The sequence below is a fragment of the Prionailurus viverrinus genome, chromosome C1, assembly GCF_022837055.1.
Source record: "Prionailurus viverrinus isolate Anna chromosome C1, UM_Priviv_1.0, whole genome shotgun sequence".
Taxonomy (NCBI): domain Eukaryota; kingdom Metazoa; phylum Chordata; class Mammalia; order Carnivora; family Felidae; genus Prionailurus; species Prionailurus viverrinus.
In genome coordinates, this window is record NC_062568.1 from 28,022,522 (window position 1) to 28,034,802 (window position 12,281).

Consider the following 12,281-nt stretch of genomic DNA (forward strand, 5'->3'; position numbering starts at 1 on the left):
AATATGTGTCTTTTTGTATTTGGCTTCTTTCACTTAGCATAATGTTTTCAAGGTTCCTCCATACTGTGGCACATATCAGTACTCCCTTTTCATGACTGAATAATATTCCATTGTATGGATATACTACATGTTATTTATCCATTCATTGGCTGATGAACATCAGGATTGTTTCCGAATTTTGTGAACCATGTTGCTATGAACATTTATTTGTGTACAAGTTTTTTTTTTTTTTTTTTTTTTTTTTTTTTTAAATTTTTTTAAATTTTTTTTTTCAACGTTTATTTATTTTTGGGACAGAGAGAGACAGAGCATGAACGGGGGAGGGGCAGAGAGAGAGGGAGACACAGAATCGGAAACAGGCTCCAGGCTCTGAGCCATCAGCCCAGAGCCCGACGCGGGGCTCGAACTCACGGACCGCGAGATCGTGACCTGGCTGAAGTCGGACGCTTAACCGACTGCGCCACCCAGGCGCCCCATGTGTACAAGTTTTTATGTGAACATATGTTTTCAATTCTCTCAGATACATACTGTGGAGAGAAAGCGCTGAGTCATATGGTAACCCTAATGTTTAGCCTTTTGAGAAACTGCCAGACTATTTTCCAAAGTGGCTGCACTTTACATTCCTATCAGCGAAAGATAGGCAAGCGTTCTAATGTCTCCACATCCTAACACTTAGCTATATCTTTTCTTTTTTAGCCATCCTTATGAGTATAAAGTAGTACCTCATTGGAATTTTTTACTGCATTTCCCTATGGTCGGGAATGATGGTTAGCATCTTGTTCACGTGCATAGTGACTATTTGTATATCTCCTTTGGAGAACTCTCTATTAAGATCCTTTGCCCATTAAAAAATAATTTTTTTAATCTTTATTTTTGAGAGAGAGACACAGTGTGAGCAAGGGAGGAACAGAGAGAGAGAAGGGGAGACACAGAATCTGAAGCAGGTTCCAGGCTCCAAGCTGTGAGTACAGAGCCTGACATGGGGCTTGAACCCACGAACCACAAGATCATGACCTGAGCTGAAGTCGGATGCTTAACGGACTGAGCCACCCAGGTGCCCTGATCCTTTGCCCATTGCGTTACCTTTTTATTACTGAGCCACAAGAGTTCTTTACATATTCCAGATGCAAGTGCTTTATCAAATAATGTGACTTGTAAGTACCTTCTATTTTGTTGGTTGTATTTTCACTTTTTTGGTGGTGTCCTTTAAAGCACAAAAGTTTTCAATTTTTATAAAATCCAATTTACCTACTTTTTTTCTTTTGTTGCTTGTGCTTTTGGTGTCGTATCTAACAAACCATTGCCTAATCTAACCCTAAGAGCTTTTAGTTTTAACTCTTCCATTTAGACCTTTGATCCATTTTAAATCACTTTTGTACATGGGTGTGAGGTTAATGGAGATATATATATATATATATTTTAATGTTTGTTTGAGAGAGAGAGAGAGAGAGAGAGAGAGAGAGCGAGCGAGAGAGCGAGAGAGCACAAACAGGGAAGGGGCGGAGAGAGACCGAGACATAGGCTCCAGGTTCCAAACTGTCAGCATACAGCCTGACTCAGGGCTGGAATTCATGAACTGTGAGATCATGACCTGAGCTGAAGTCAGGTGCTTAACCCACTGAGCCACCGTTCCTTGAAGGATATATTTTTAAAAGTCATGTTTTGGGGCGCCTGGGTGGCTCAGTCGGTTGAGCGTCCGACTTCGGCTCAGGTCACGATCTCACAGACCGTGAGTTCGAGCCCCGCGTCGGGCTCTGGGCTGATGGCTCAGAGCCTGGAGCCTGCTTCCAGTTCTGTGTCTCCCTCTCTCTCTGCCCCTCCCCCGTTCATGCTCTGTCTCTCTCTGTCTCAAAAATAAATAAACGTTAAAAAAAAAAAATTAAAAGTCATGTTTTAAAGGCTAGAATTGGCATTACCCTTTTACTCCTATCTCTCCATTGTTACCATCTCATCAATCATCAGCTAACATAGTTTAAAAAATTCAGACTCTGAAGTCAAATTGCCTGGGGGTTAGAATACTAGCTCTAACCTACATTCATATGACCTAGGACAAAAAAACCTAAATTCTCTGGGCCTCAATAGTAATAAGCCTTACCTCAAAGATGAGGATTAAGTGCTAGTAATACATACAAAAGCTAAATAAAGTGTTTGCCATATAGTAAGCACTTAATAGACTTCAATTATTAATTATTACTTTTTAAATATCATTCAGGTTTGGCCATTCTCTCCAACTCCATAGCTCCTATCTTATTTTAGACCACTGTCATTTCTTACCTGGATTACAAACCCTATTCTTAAATGGTTTTCCTGCCTCTAATCTTGTCCTCTTCCAAATTCATTCTCTACTCTGAACTCATAATGACCACTCTAAAACCAATCCCCTGTGTTAAAAAAAATAGTTCTGGGGTGCCTCTAGGACAAAGTCCAAACTTCTTAACAACTGAGACATGAAGACTTTCAGATCTGGCTGCTATTTAACTCTCTAGCCTAACCTCTTACTATTACTCCTACCTGGAGCCACGATTTCTTCCACCTCTAGAAGAATGACTAAATCAGCTTTCAGGTATCCACCTAGATACCACATTCTCTGAGAGGCCTTTATAGATGGCTCCAGAACCAATCCAAGGATAAATACCCCTTCTATAACAGTGTAAAACTCTGCCAAACACTATCAACACATTCATCACACTGTGTAATAATTGTTTACTTATATCTGTCTGAGACTTGGTGGGGTGTAAGCCCCAATATTTCATTTATCATCGTATCCCCTAATGAGTACTACAGTATGAGCCATAGGATAGATATTGTGCAGACAGAGCAACGACCTCAAAAGTACACAATCTCTAAGTGGTACTTTTCTCCACTAGAGAGAGAACCTACTAAAACTAAGCCATACCCATAACTTAGTATTTTCATGCTAATAGTATGAAAGTTTCAACTAAACACGAATACCACTGTTGTAGTTATCATGATGCATGTGTTTGATCTCTGGTTGGCTATTAACACTCAAAAAAAAAAAAAAAGTCAAGTAGTCAAGATGTTTGTTGTGCCAAGTGTACAAAACTCAAATTACATAAATTTATTTTTCAAGTTACCCTATTTTCTAGTCCTTATCTTCTCTGAAAAGAGAGGTTTTCAAGTTAAACATGAACTTTGTGCAAGCTCCAATAATATTAAGCAAATTCAACTTACAAGGGGGGAAAAAAAGAAAATTCTGGATAATTTACTACTTTAATTGCTGATTTTAATGCAACTTTAAAAAAGTCACTTCACAGGCACCTGGTGACTCATCAGCTAAGAATCTAACTTTTGATTTTGGTTCAGGTCATGATCTAACAGTTTGTGGGATCGAGTCCTACATTGGGCTCTTCGCTAACAGCATGGAACCTGCTTGGGATTCTCACTCTCCCTCTTCTCCACATGCACTCTCTTTCTCTCTCTCTGTCAAAATAAATAATTTTTTTAAATCACTTCAAAAACTGATAAACTCCTAAAATCTATCACTTAATTCACTAAAGTTCAACTTTAATCCTCATTCTACTTAGGAATAAAAATATGAGTGGAAATAAAAAGTGGCTCTATCTCTTAGAAATACATTACAAATTATTAATGGATAAATTAGAGGGAGTAAAAGGTTGGCAAATTCACCTGTAAAGCCACCTATAAATTCACCTATGAAGCTTCACTTTGGAGAGTGAAGGAGTTTGGTTTTTAATTAGTATTCCAACTTTGACAGTTATCAGTCTATTCAAATTTTTCATTTCTTATTTTGTCAATTTTACATTTTCTATTTCTCCAGACATAAATCCAGTTTGGTTATGTTTTTAAAGGTATTAATTTATATTCATATTTTATAATTAAAATACCTTATACATAGAAAAGAGCAATTAGAAACTACAACCAAACTATAAATTTATGAAATTAAATTTGACCCATGTATTAACATTTAAGGGCAAAATTAATTTGAAAAAATATATACCTCTATTTATACTTTCTAAATTTTTTTTTAACGTTTACTAATCTTTGAGAGACAGAGACAGAGCAAGGGAAAGGGGCAGAGAGAGGGAGACACAGAATGTGAAGCAGGCTCCAGGCTCTGAACTGTCAGCACAGAGCCCAACACAGGGCTCGAACTCTCAAACTACAAAATCATGACCTCAGCCGAAGTCGGACGTTCAACCTACTGAGCCACCCAGGTGCCCCTCTACTTATACTTTCTCTTGAAAAAATCCACATATACTTGGCAGTCATCAGAAGCTATCACCTATAAAAAAGGGTTGGCAAACTTTTTCTTGCTCTTTTTGCCAAGGGACCCAATCCAATTTTAATTCAGTTTAAGAGAAATGTTTCCTGGGTGAGCCACTGAAAGCAGTTCATAGAGTTCTATAAAGGAATCAGGCAATTAAAGGTTTTCCCCTACTGAAAGACTTTATGAGATGTATCATCGTTATCTTCAATCTTTAGATGAAGAAACTGAAACTCAGAACAGACTGCTCATCCAGGGTCTGGTTCTATAGCCAATGCTTACCTCTCTATTATTTGGCCTCAATATACTGAATTGATAAAGACAAAATTATGGTAAATCAAAATATGTAATTAGCTAGGTCTCCTAAAAGTCAAATCACAGATCACTAAAGGAAAATATCATTTTGTCAACTTAGTATCTTGAATTTTTTATGGACGCTAATTCAGTATTTAATCACGGTTTCAAATATGCTTTTGGACATTTTTATCCTAATCAGTTACCTACAAAATAACATATCACCAGGAAAACAACAAATCCCTTATTTGGATTGTGTAGTATTTGGGCTCCTACCTGACACTGGTTAATAGCTGCATGGTTGCCATGGAATGGAGACTGTCTTTCTTTATCTCGATGATGTCGACTGCTGTGTTTACTTCTCTGCAATTGTTGGCGTAATTTTGCAATCTGAAAAGGGGAAAAATAAGAGTATCAGAGTTTTCCAAGATACACAAAATATATCCTTGCTTAGTAAGAACCAGTACAATTCAGCCTTAATAGATCTTTTGACCTTTAAAACCCTATCACAAAATCTGACTACACAAAATTTATATATATACACACATCCACATACACAAGTGTGCACTTATGTGTATCTCTCTTTTTTTTTTATTTTTTTAAAAAAAAATCTTTTTTTCAACATTTATTTATTTTTGGGACAGAGAGAGACAGAGCATGAACAGGGGAGGGGCAGAGAGAGAGGGAGACACAGAATCGGAAACAGGCTCCAGGCTCTGAGCCATCAGCCCAGAGCCTGACGCAGGGCTCGAACTCACGAACCGCAAGATCGTGACCTGGCTGAAGTCGGACGCTTAACCGACTGCGCCACCCAGGCGCCCCAATGTGTATCTCTCTTTTAGAGAGAAACAAAATTACATTCCAACACTGTTCAGAGCCTTCAAGCTTCCCAAATACTAAACCAATGAAGCTTTCAGCACCTAGAATAAATGAATTACATTATAGCTTTCACAAAGAATTTTAATGAAAATTATTCTCATTGTCCTAACAATGAGCCATATTTTATTTAGATTTAGATTTCTTTAAACGCCTAACCTTCAACAGCTCCAAAAATCAAACAGTACTTAAAAATCAATTCAAGCCATGAAATGTATTCACAGATACAATCTTTAAATAACAAACACAATTTCAATCAATATCCCATATTATTCCCTGACTGAATCTTTCTTTTGTATGTAAAGTGCAAATATCGTAAGTGTAGGCACAGAAAATGGTAATCAGCATAGGACCATAACCAATTTGGTTTACTGGATTAATCAATTTCAGAAACACTACCATTAAATACAGAAATAATAAACGTGAATTTGTTGTATCACTATAATTTTATAAATCTGACACTTAGATTAACAGGTATGGACTCTCATTTAATAAGAAAAAAGACAAAGAAAAACACATAATCTGTAAGTAATGTGTATATTTCCCCCATTCAAATCTCTATCCAATCAATGTAAGAACTGTTTCGTTATTTCTCAAGTAAACAAAACCAAAAACAAACAAACACCCACACAAAACAAAACAATGCAAACAGACAAATCCTTGTTGCCCACAACTTCAAGGAACTAGTCAGGGAAGAAATCAAACTTCCACACCCACTTCCTTGGGACCATTTTCCTGACCTCTTTAAGTTGATCTGTACTGCCCCATGATGCTGAACGCTTGTGAGACCCTTTCTTCTTTTCAGCATATTCTTCGGCCCATGCACTCTCTGTCTATAATGGGAAAAAGAAGGAAGGGGTATGTTAATCATTTAACGATAATGTATACCACATCTGCAACAAAATGGATGGATCTTCAGGACATTATGCACAATCAAAAAGTCAGGTGAAGAAAGACAAATACTGAATGACCTCACATGTGAAATCTAAACCACACACTCAGAGAAAAAGAGATGAGATTTACGGTTATCAGAGACAGTAGGAGTTGGGGGAGGCACCTGAAGGGGAATTGAATGAAGGTGGTATAAAGGTACAAACTTCCAGCTATAAGATTAAGTACTGTGGAGGTAATATATAACATGATGGCTACAGTTAATACTGCTGTGTGGTATATTTGAAAATTGCTAAAAGAGTAGATCCTTTTAAAAGTTCTCAGCGCGGGGCGCCTGGGTGGCGCAGTCGGTTAAGCGTCCGACTTCAGCCAGGTCACGATCTCGTGGTCCGTGAGTTCGAGCCCCGCGTCAGGCTCTGGGCTGATGGCTCAGAGCCTGGAGCCTGTTTCTGATTCTGTGTCTCCCTCTCTCTCTGCCCCTCCCCCGTTCATGCTCTGTCTCTCTCTGTCCCAAAAATAAATAAACGTTGAAAAAAAATTAAAAAAAAAAAAGTTCTCAGCGCAAGGAAAAAAAAATTGAATTATATGAGGTAATGGATATTAACTAAACTTACTTGGTAATCATTTCATAATATAAGAATTTCAAGTCATTATACTGTACAAAAACTTATACAGTATTGTGTATGTCAATTATATCTCAACCTGAAAAATAATTTCATTTCTTAAAAAAGTATATATTTTTCTATTGTACAATGCATTCCCATTATAGAAAAATTAAGTACTAGAAATATTTAAAATAACACAATGACCCAAAATTCCTTTAGCACCAGTTGCTTTAATTATCATATTTTAGTTTATTTCCTTCATTTCTATTATTACAAAAACTTAATTATTTTTACATAATGGTAAATATAGCATTTATTGAACAAATGCATACTAATAATAGCTAACATTCCTGTGATCTTATTATATGCTAGGCACTTTACTTTATGAAAGCATAGTGAAAGGTCTTCATAGTATCATCTGATTTAATACATACAAAAGTTCTACAAGTTCTGCAGACAAGGAAGCTTGGTAAATAGCCTAATGTGTCACAGCTAAGAAGTGGCAAAGCTAAGATATAACCTAAGACTCTGGAGTTCATAATCTTAACCTCTGTTCTATGTCTAGTCTTGCTTTAAATATCTGCAAAATTGGGGCACCTGGCTGGCTCAGCTGGTTAAGCATCCAACATCCGCTCAGGTCATGATCTCGCGGTTTGTGATTTCAAGGCTCATGTCAGGCTCTGTGCTGACAGCTCAGAGTCTGGAGCCTGCTTCGGATTCTGAGTCTCTCTCTCTCTGTTCTGCTCCTGCCCCACTCATGCTCTATCTCTCAATAAACTTTAAAAATTTTTTTAAAAACCTTTAAAATAAAAATAAATATCTGCAAACAGGGGCACCTGGGTAGCTCAGTTGGTTAAGCAACGACTCTTGGTTTCAGCTCAGGTCATGATTTAGTACCACATTGGGCTCTCCGCCCCTGCCTCTCTGTCCCTCCCCTGCTCACTCTCTTTCAAAATAAATAAATAAATAAACTTAAAAACATTTAAAAATCTGCACAGTGTAGCCTCAAAAATGTTAAATCCTTAGTGGTTATACAAAATCCAGAATTTAAAAATCAGAAAAAAAAAATACAAATGAGTTCTCAGTACATAAAAATATGCACAATCTCTTCATCTAAACAGAACAACAACAAGGAATGACTTTGAATGACACACTGGACCAAGTGGACTCAACAGATATATTTGGAACCTTTCATCCTAAAGCAGCAGAATATAAATTCTTCTCCAGTGTACATGGAATGTTCTCCAGAATAGATCACATACTGGGACACAAATTAGCCCTCAACAAGTACAAAAAGATCAAGATCATACCGTGCATATTTTCAGACCACAATACTGTAAAACTGCAATCAACCACAAGAAAAAATTTGAAAAGATAACAAATACTTGGAGACTGAAGACCATCCTACTAAAGAATGAATGGGCTAACCAAGAAGCTGAAGAGGAAATAAAACGGTCATGGAAGCCAGACAAAACGATAATACCACAACCCAAGACATCTGAGACACAGGAAAGGTAGTCATAAGAGGGAAGTATATAGCAATCCAGGCCTTCCTAAAGAAGGAAGAAAGGTCTCAGATACACAACCTAACATTACACCTTAAAGACCTGGGAAAAAAAATAGCAAATAAAACACAAAACCAGCAGAAGACAGGATAATAAGGATTAGAGTGGAAATTAATGCTATTGAAACCAAAAAAACAGATCAATGAAACCAGAACCTGGTTCTTTGAAAGAATCAACCAAATTGATAAACATTAGCCAGTTTGATCAAAAATAAAAAGGAAAGGACCCAAATAAATAAAATCAAGAATGAAAGAGGAGAGATCACAACCAACACAGCAGAAATAAAAACAATAATAAGAGAATACTATGAGCAAATATATGCCAATAAAATGGGCAATCTGGAAGAAATAGACAAATTCCAGAAACATTCCTACCAAACTGAAACAGAAAGAAATAGGAAATTTGAACAGACCCATAGCCAGTAAAAAAAAAAAAAAAAAAAAAAAATTGAATTAGTAATCAAAAATCTCCCAAAAAACAAGAATCCAGAGCCAGATGGCTTTCCAGGGGAATTCTACCAACCATTTAAGGAAGAGTTAACACCTACTCTCTTGAAGGTGTTCCGAAAATAGAAATGGAAGGAAATCTTCCAAACTCTTTCTATGAAGCCAGCATTACCTTGATTCCAAACCAGACAGAGACCCCACTAAAAAGGAGAACTACAGACCAATTTCCCTGATGAACATGGATGCAAAAATCCTCAACAACATATTACCCAACCGGATCCAACAATATATTAAAAAAAATTATTCACCACAACCAAGTGGGATTTTATACCTGGGATGCAAGGCTGCTTCAATATCTGCCAAACAATCAATGTGACTCATCACATCAATAAAAGAAAGGACAAGAACCACATGATCCTCTCAATAGATGCAGAGAAAGCATTTGACAAAATACAGCATCCTTTCTTGATAAAAACTCTCAAGAAAGGAGGGATAGAAGGAGCATACCTCGAGATCATAAAAGCAATATACGAAAGACCCAACACTAATATCATCCTCAAGGGGGAAAAACTGAGAGCTTTCCCCCTAAGGTCAGGAACAAGACAGGGATGTCCACTCTTGCCACTGTTATTCAACATACTATTGGAAGTCTTAGCCTCTGCAGTCAGACAACACAAAGAAATAAAAGGCATCCACATTGGCCAGGAGGAGGTCAAACTTTCACTCTTCGCAGATGACATGACACTCTATATGGAAAACCTAAAATATTCCACCAAAAAACTTCTAGAACTGATCTGTGAATTCAGCAAAGTGGCAGGATATAAAATCAATGCACAGAAATCGGTTGCATTCCTATACACCAACAATGAAGCAATAGAAAGAGAAATCAAGGAATCGATCCCATTTACAATTGCACCAAAAGCCATAAAATACCTAGGAATAAATCTAACCAAAGAGGTGAAAAATCTATACACTGAAAAGTATAGAAAGCTTATGAAAGAAATTGAAGAAGGCACAAAAAATGGAAAAAGATTCCATGCTCCTGGATAGGAAGAACAAATATTGTTAAAATGTCGATACTACCCAAAGCAATCTACATATTCAATGCAATCCCTATCAAAGTAACACCAGCATTCTTCACAGAGCTAGAAGAAATAATCCTAAAATTTGTATGGAACCAGAAAAGACCCTGAATAGCCAAAGCAATCCTGAAAAAGAAAACCAAAGCAGGAGGCATCACAGTCCCGGACTTCAAGCTATACTACAAAGCTGTAATCATCAAGACAGTATGGTACTGGCACAAGAACAGACACTCAGATCACTGGAGCAGAATAGAGAACCCAGAAACGGACCCACAAACATATGGGCAACCAATCTTTGACAAAGGAGGAAAGAATATCCAATGGAATAAAGACAGTCTCATCAGCAAGTGGTGCTGCGAAAACTGGACAGCGACATGCAGAAAAATGAACCTGGACCACTTTCCTACACCACGCACAAAAATAAACTCAAAATGGATGAAAGACCTAAATGTAAGACAGGAAGCCATCAAAATCCTCGAGGAGAAAGCAGGCAAAAACCTCTGTCATTTTGGCCACAGCAACTTCTTAATCAACACATCTCCAGAGGCGAGGGAAACCAAAGCAAAAATGAACTATTGGGACCTCATCAAAATAAAAAGCATCTACACAGCAAAGGAAACAATCAGCAAAACTAAAAGGCAATGGACAGAATGGGAGAATATATTTGCAAACAACATATCAGATAAAGGGTGAGTATCCAAAATCTATAAAGAACTTATCAAATTCAACACCTAAAAACCAAATAATCCACTGAAGAAATAGGCAAAAGACATGAATAGACACTTCTCTAAAGAAGATATCCAGATGGCCAATTGACACAGGAAAACATGCTCAACATCACTCCTCATCAGGGAAATACAAATCAAAACCACAATGAGATACTATCTTACACCTGTCAGAATGGCTAACATTAACAACTCAGGCAACAACAGATGTTGGTGAGGATGCGGAGAAAGAGGATCTCTTTGGCACTGCTGGTGGCAATGCAAACTGGTGCAGCCACTCTGGAAAACAGTATGGAGGTTCCTTAAAAAATTAAAAATAGAACTACCCTACGACCCAGCAACTGCACTACTAGGCATTTATCCAAGGGATACAGGTATGCTGTTTCGAAGGGACACATGCACCCCCATGTTTATAGCAGCACTATCAACAATAGGCAAAATATGGAAAGAACCCAAATATCCATCAGTAGATGAACGGATAAAGAAGATGTGATATAAATACACACACACACACACACATGTATGTATATATATATATACATATATGTACATACATATATATATACACATACATACATATGATGGAGTATTACTCGGCAATCAAAAAGAATGAAATCTTGCTATTTCAACTACGTGGATGGAACTAGAGGGTATTATGCTAAGCAAAATTAGTCAGAGAAAGACAAATATCGTATGACTTCACTCATATGAAGACTTAAGAGACAAAACAGATGAACATAAGGGAAGGGAAGCAAAAATAATATAAAAACAGGGAGGGGGACAATAACATAAGAGACTCTTAAATATGGAGAACAAACAGAGAGATACCGGAGGGGTTTTGGGAGGGGGAATGAGCTAAATGGGTAAGGGGCATTAAGGAATCTACTCCTGAAATCACTGTTGCACTATATGCTAACTAACTTGGATGTAAATTAAAAAAATAAATTAAAAAATTAAAAAAAATATGCTCAGTCTCACCCATAATAAGAGAAAAGCAAATTAAAACCACAAACTGGGTGATTTTATTTCATACTCTCCTACATTGCTGGTAGAAGTGTAAATTAGTACAGCCTTTATGGAAGGAGACTCAGCAATTGCTGTCAAAGTTACAAATGCACATACCCTTTATCTCACCCTTCTTTTGGTTATTTATCATGCAGATGTACAAAATGTTTATCTTTATGCACAAAATGATACAGCATATTATTCCCTGTAGCACTGTTTTTACAAGATTAGAACAATGTAAATAGAGGATCTGTTAAATAAATTATGGTATATCTTTACAACAAAATACTTATTCAGCCATTAAAAATGAATAAGGAAGTTCACAATAATCTCTATGAGATATTAAGTGAAAAACTCAAGGCTCAGTATAGTATGTATAGCAACTACTTTTATAGAGGACCAGTATAAAGAACATACATATATGTAAAGTATCTCTACAAGAATATACATTGTAACAAAAGAAACATCAGTGGCTTCCTCATGGGAAGAAGATCCTTCCTTCACTGTATTATACTTATGTACTTCTTGATTTTTGTACTATAAGAA

At 36.9% G+C, this 12,281-nt stretch overlaps 1 protein-coding gene across 1 annotated transcript in view; it reads right to left on the minus strand.

The window, feature by feature from the left end:
* The window catches only part of FAM117B (family with sequence similarity 117 member B), a 92,810-nt gene that overhangs the window by 17,431 nt on the left and 63,098 nt on the right, over window positions 1-12,281 (minus strand). The window contains exons 3-4 of the mRNA XM_047873571.1: window positions 6,157-6,249; window positions 4,817-4,930 (exon numbers count right to left, since the gene is read on the minus strand). Of these exons, the coding sequence (XP_047729527.1) occupies window positions 4,817-4,930; window positions 6,157-6,249 (207 nt within the window). The remainder of the gene's footprint in view (window positions 1-4,816; window positions 4,931-6,156; window positions 6,250-12,281) is intronic.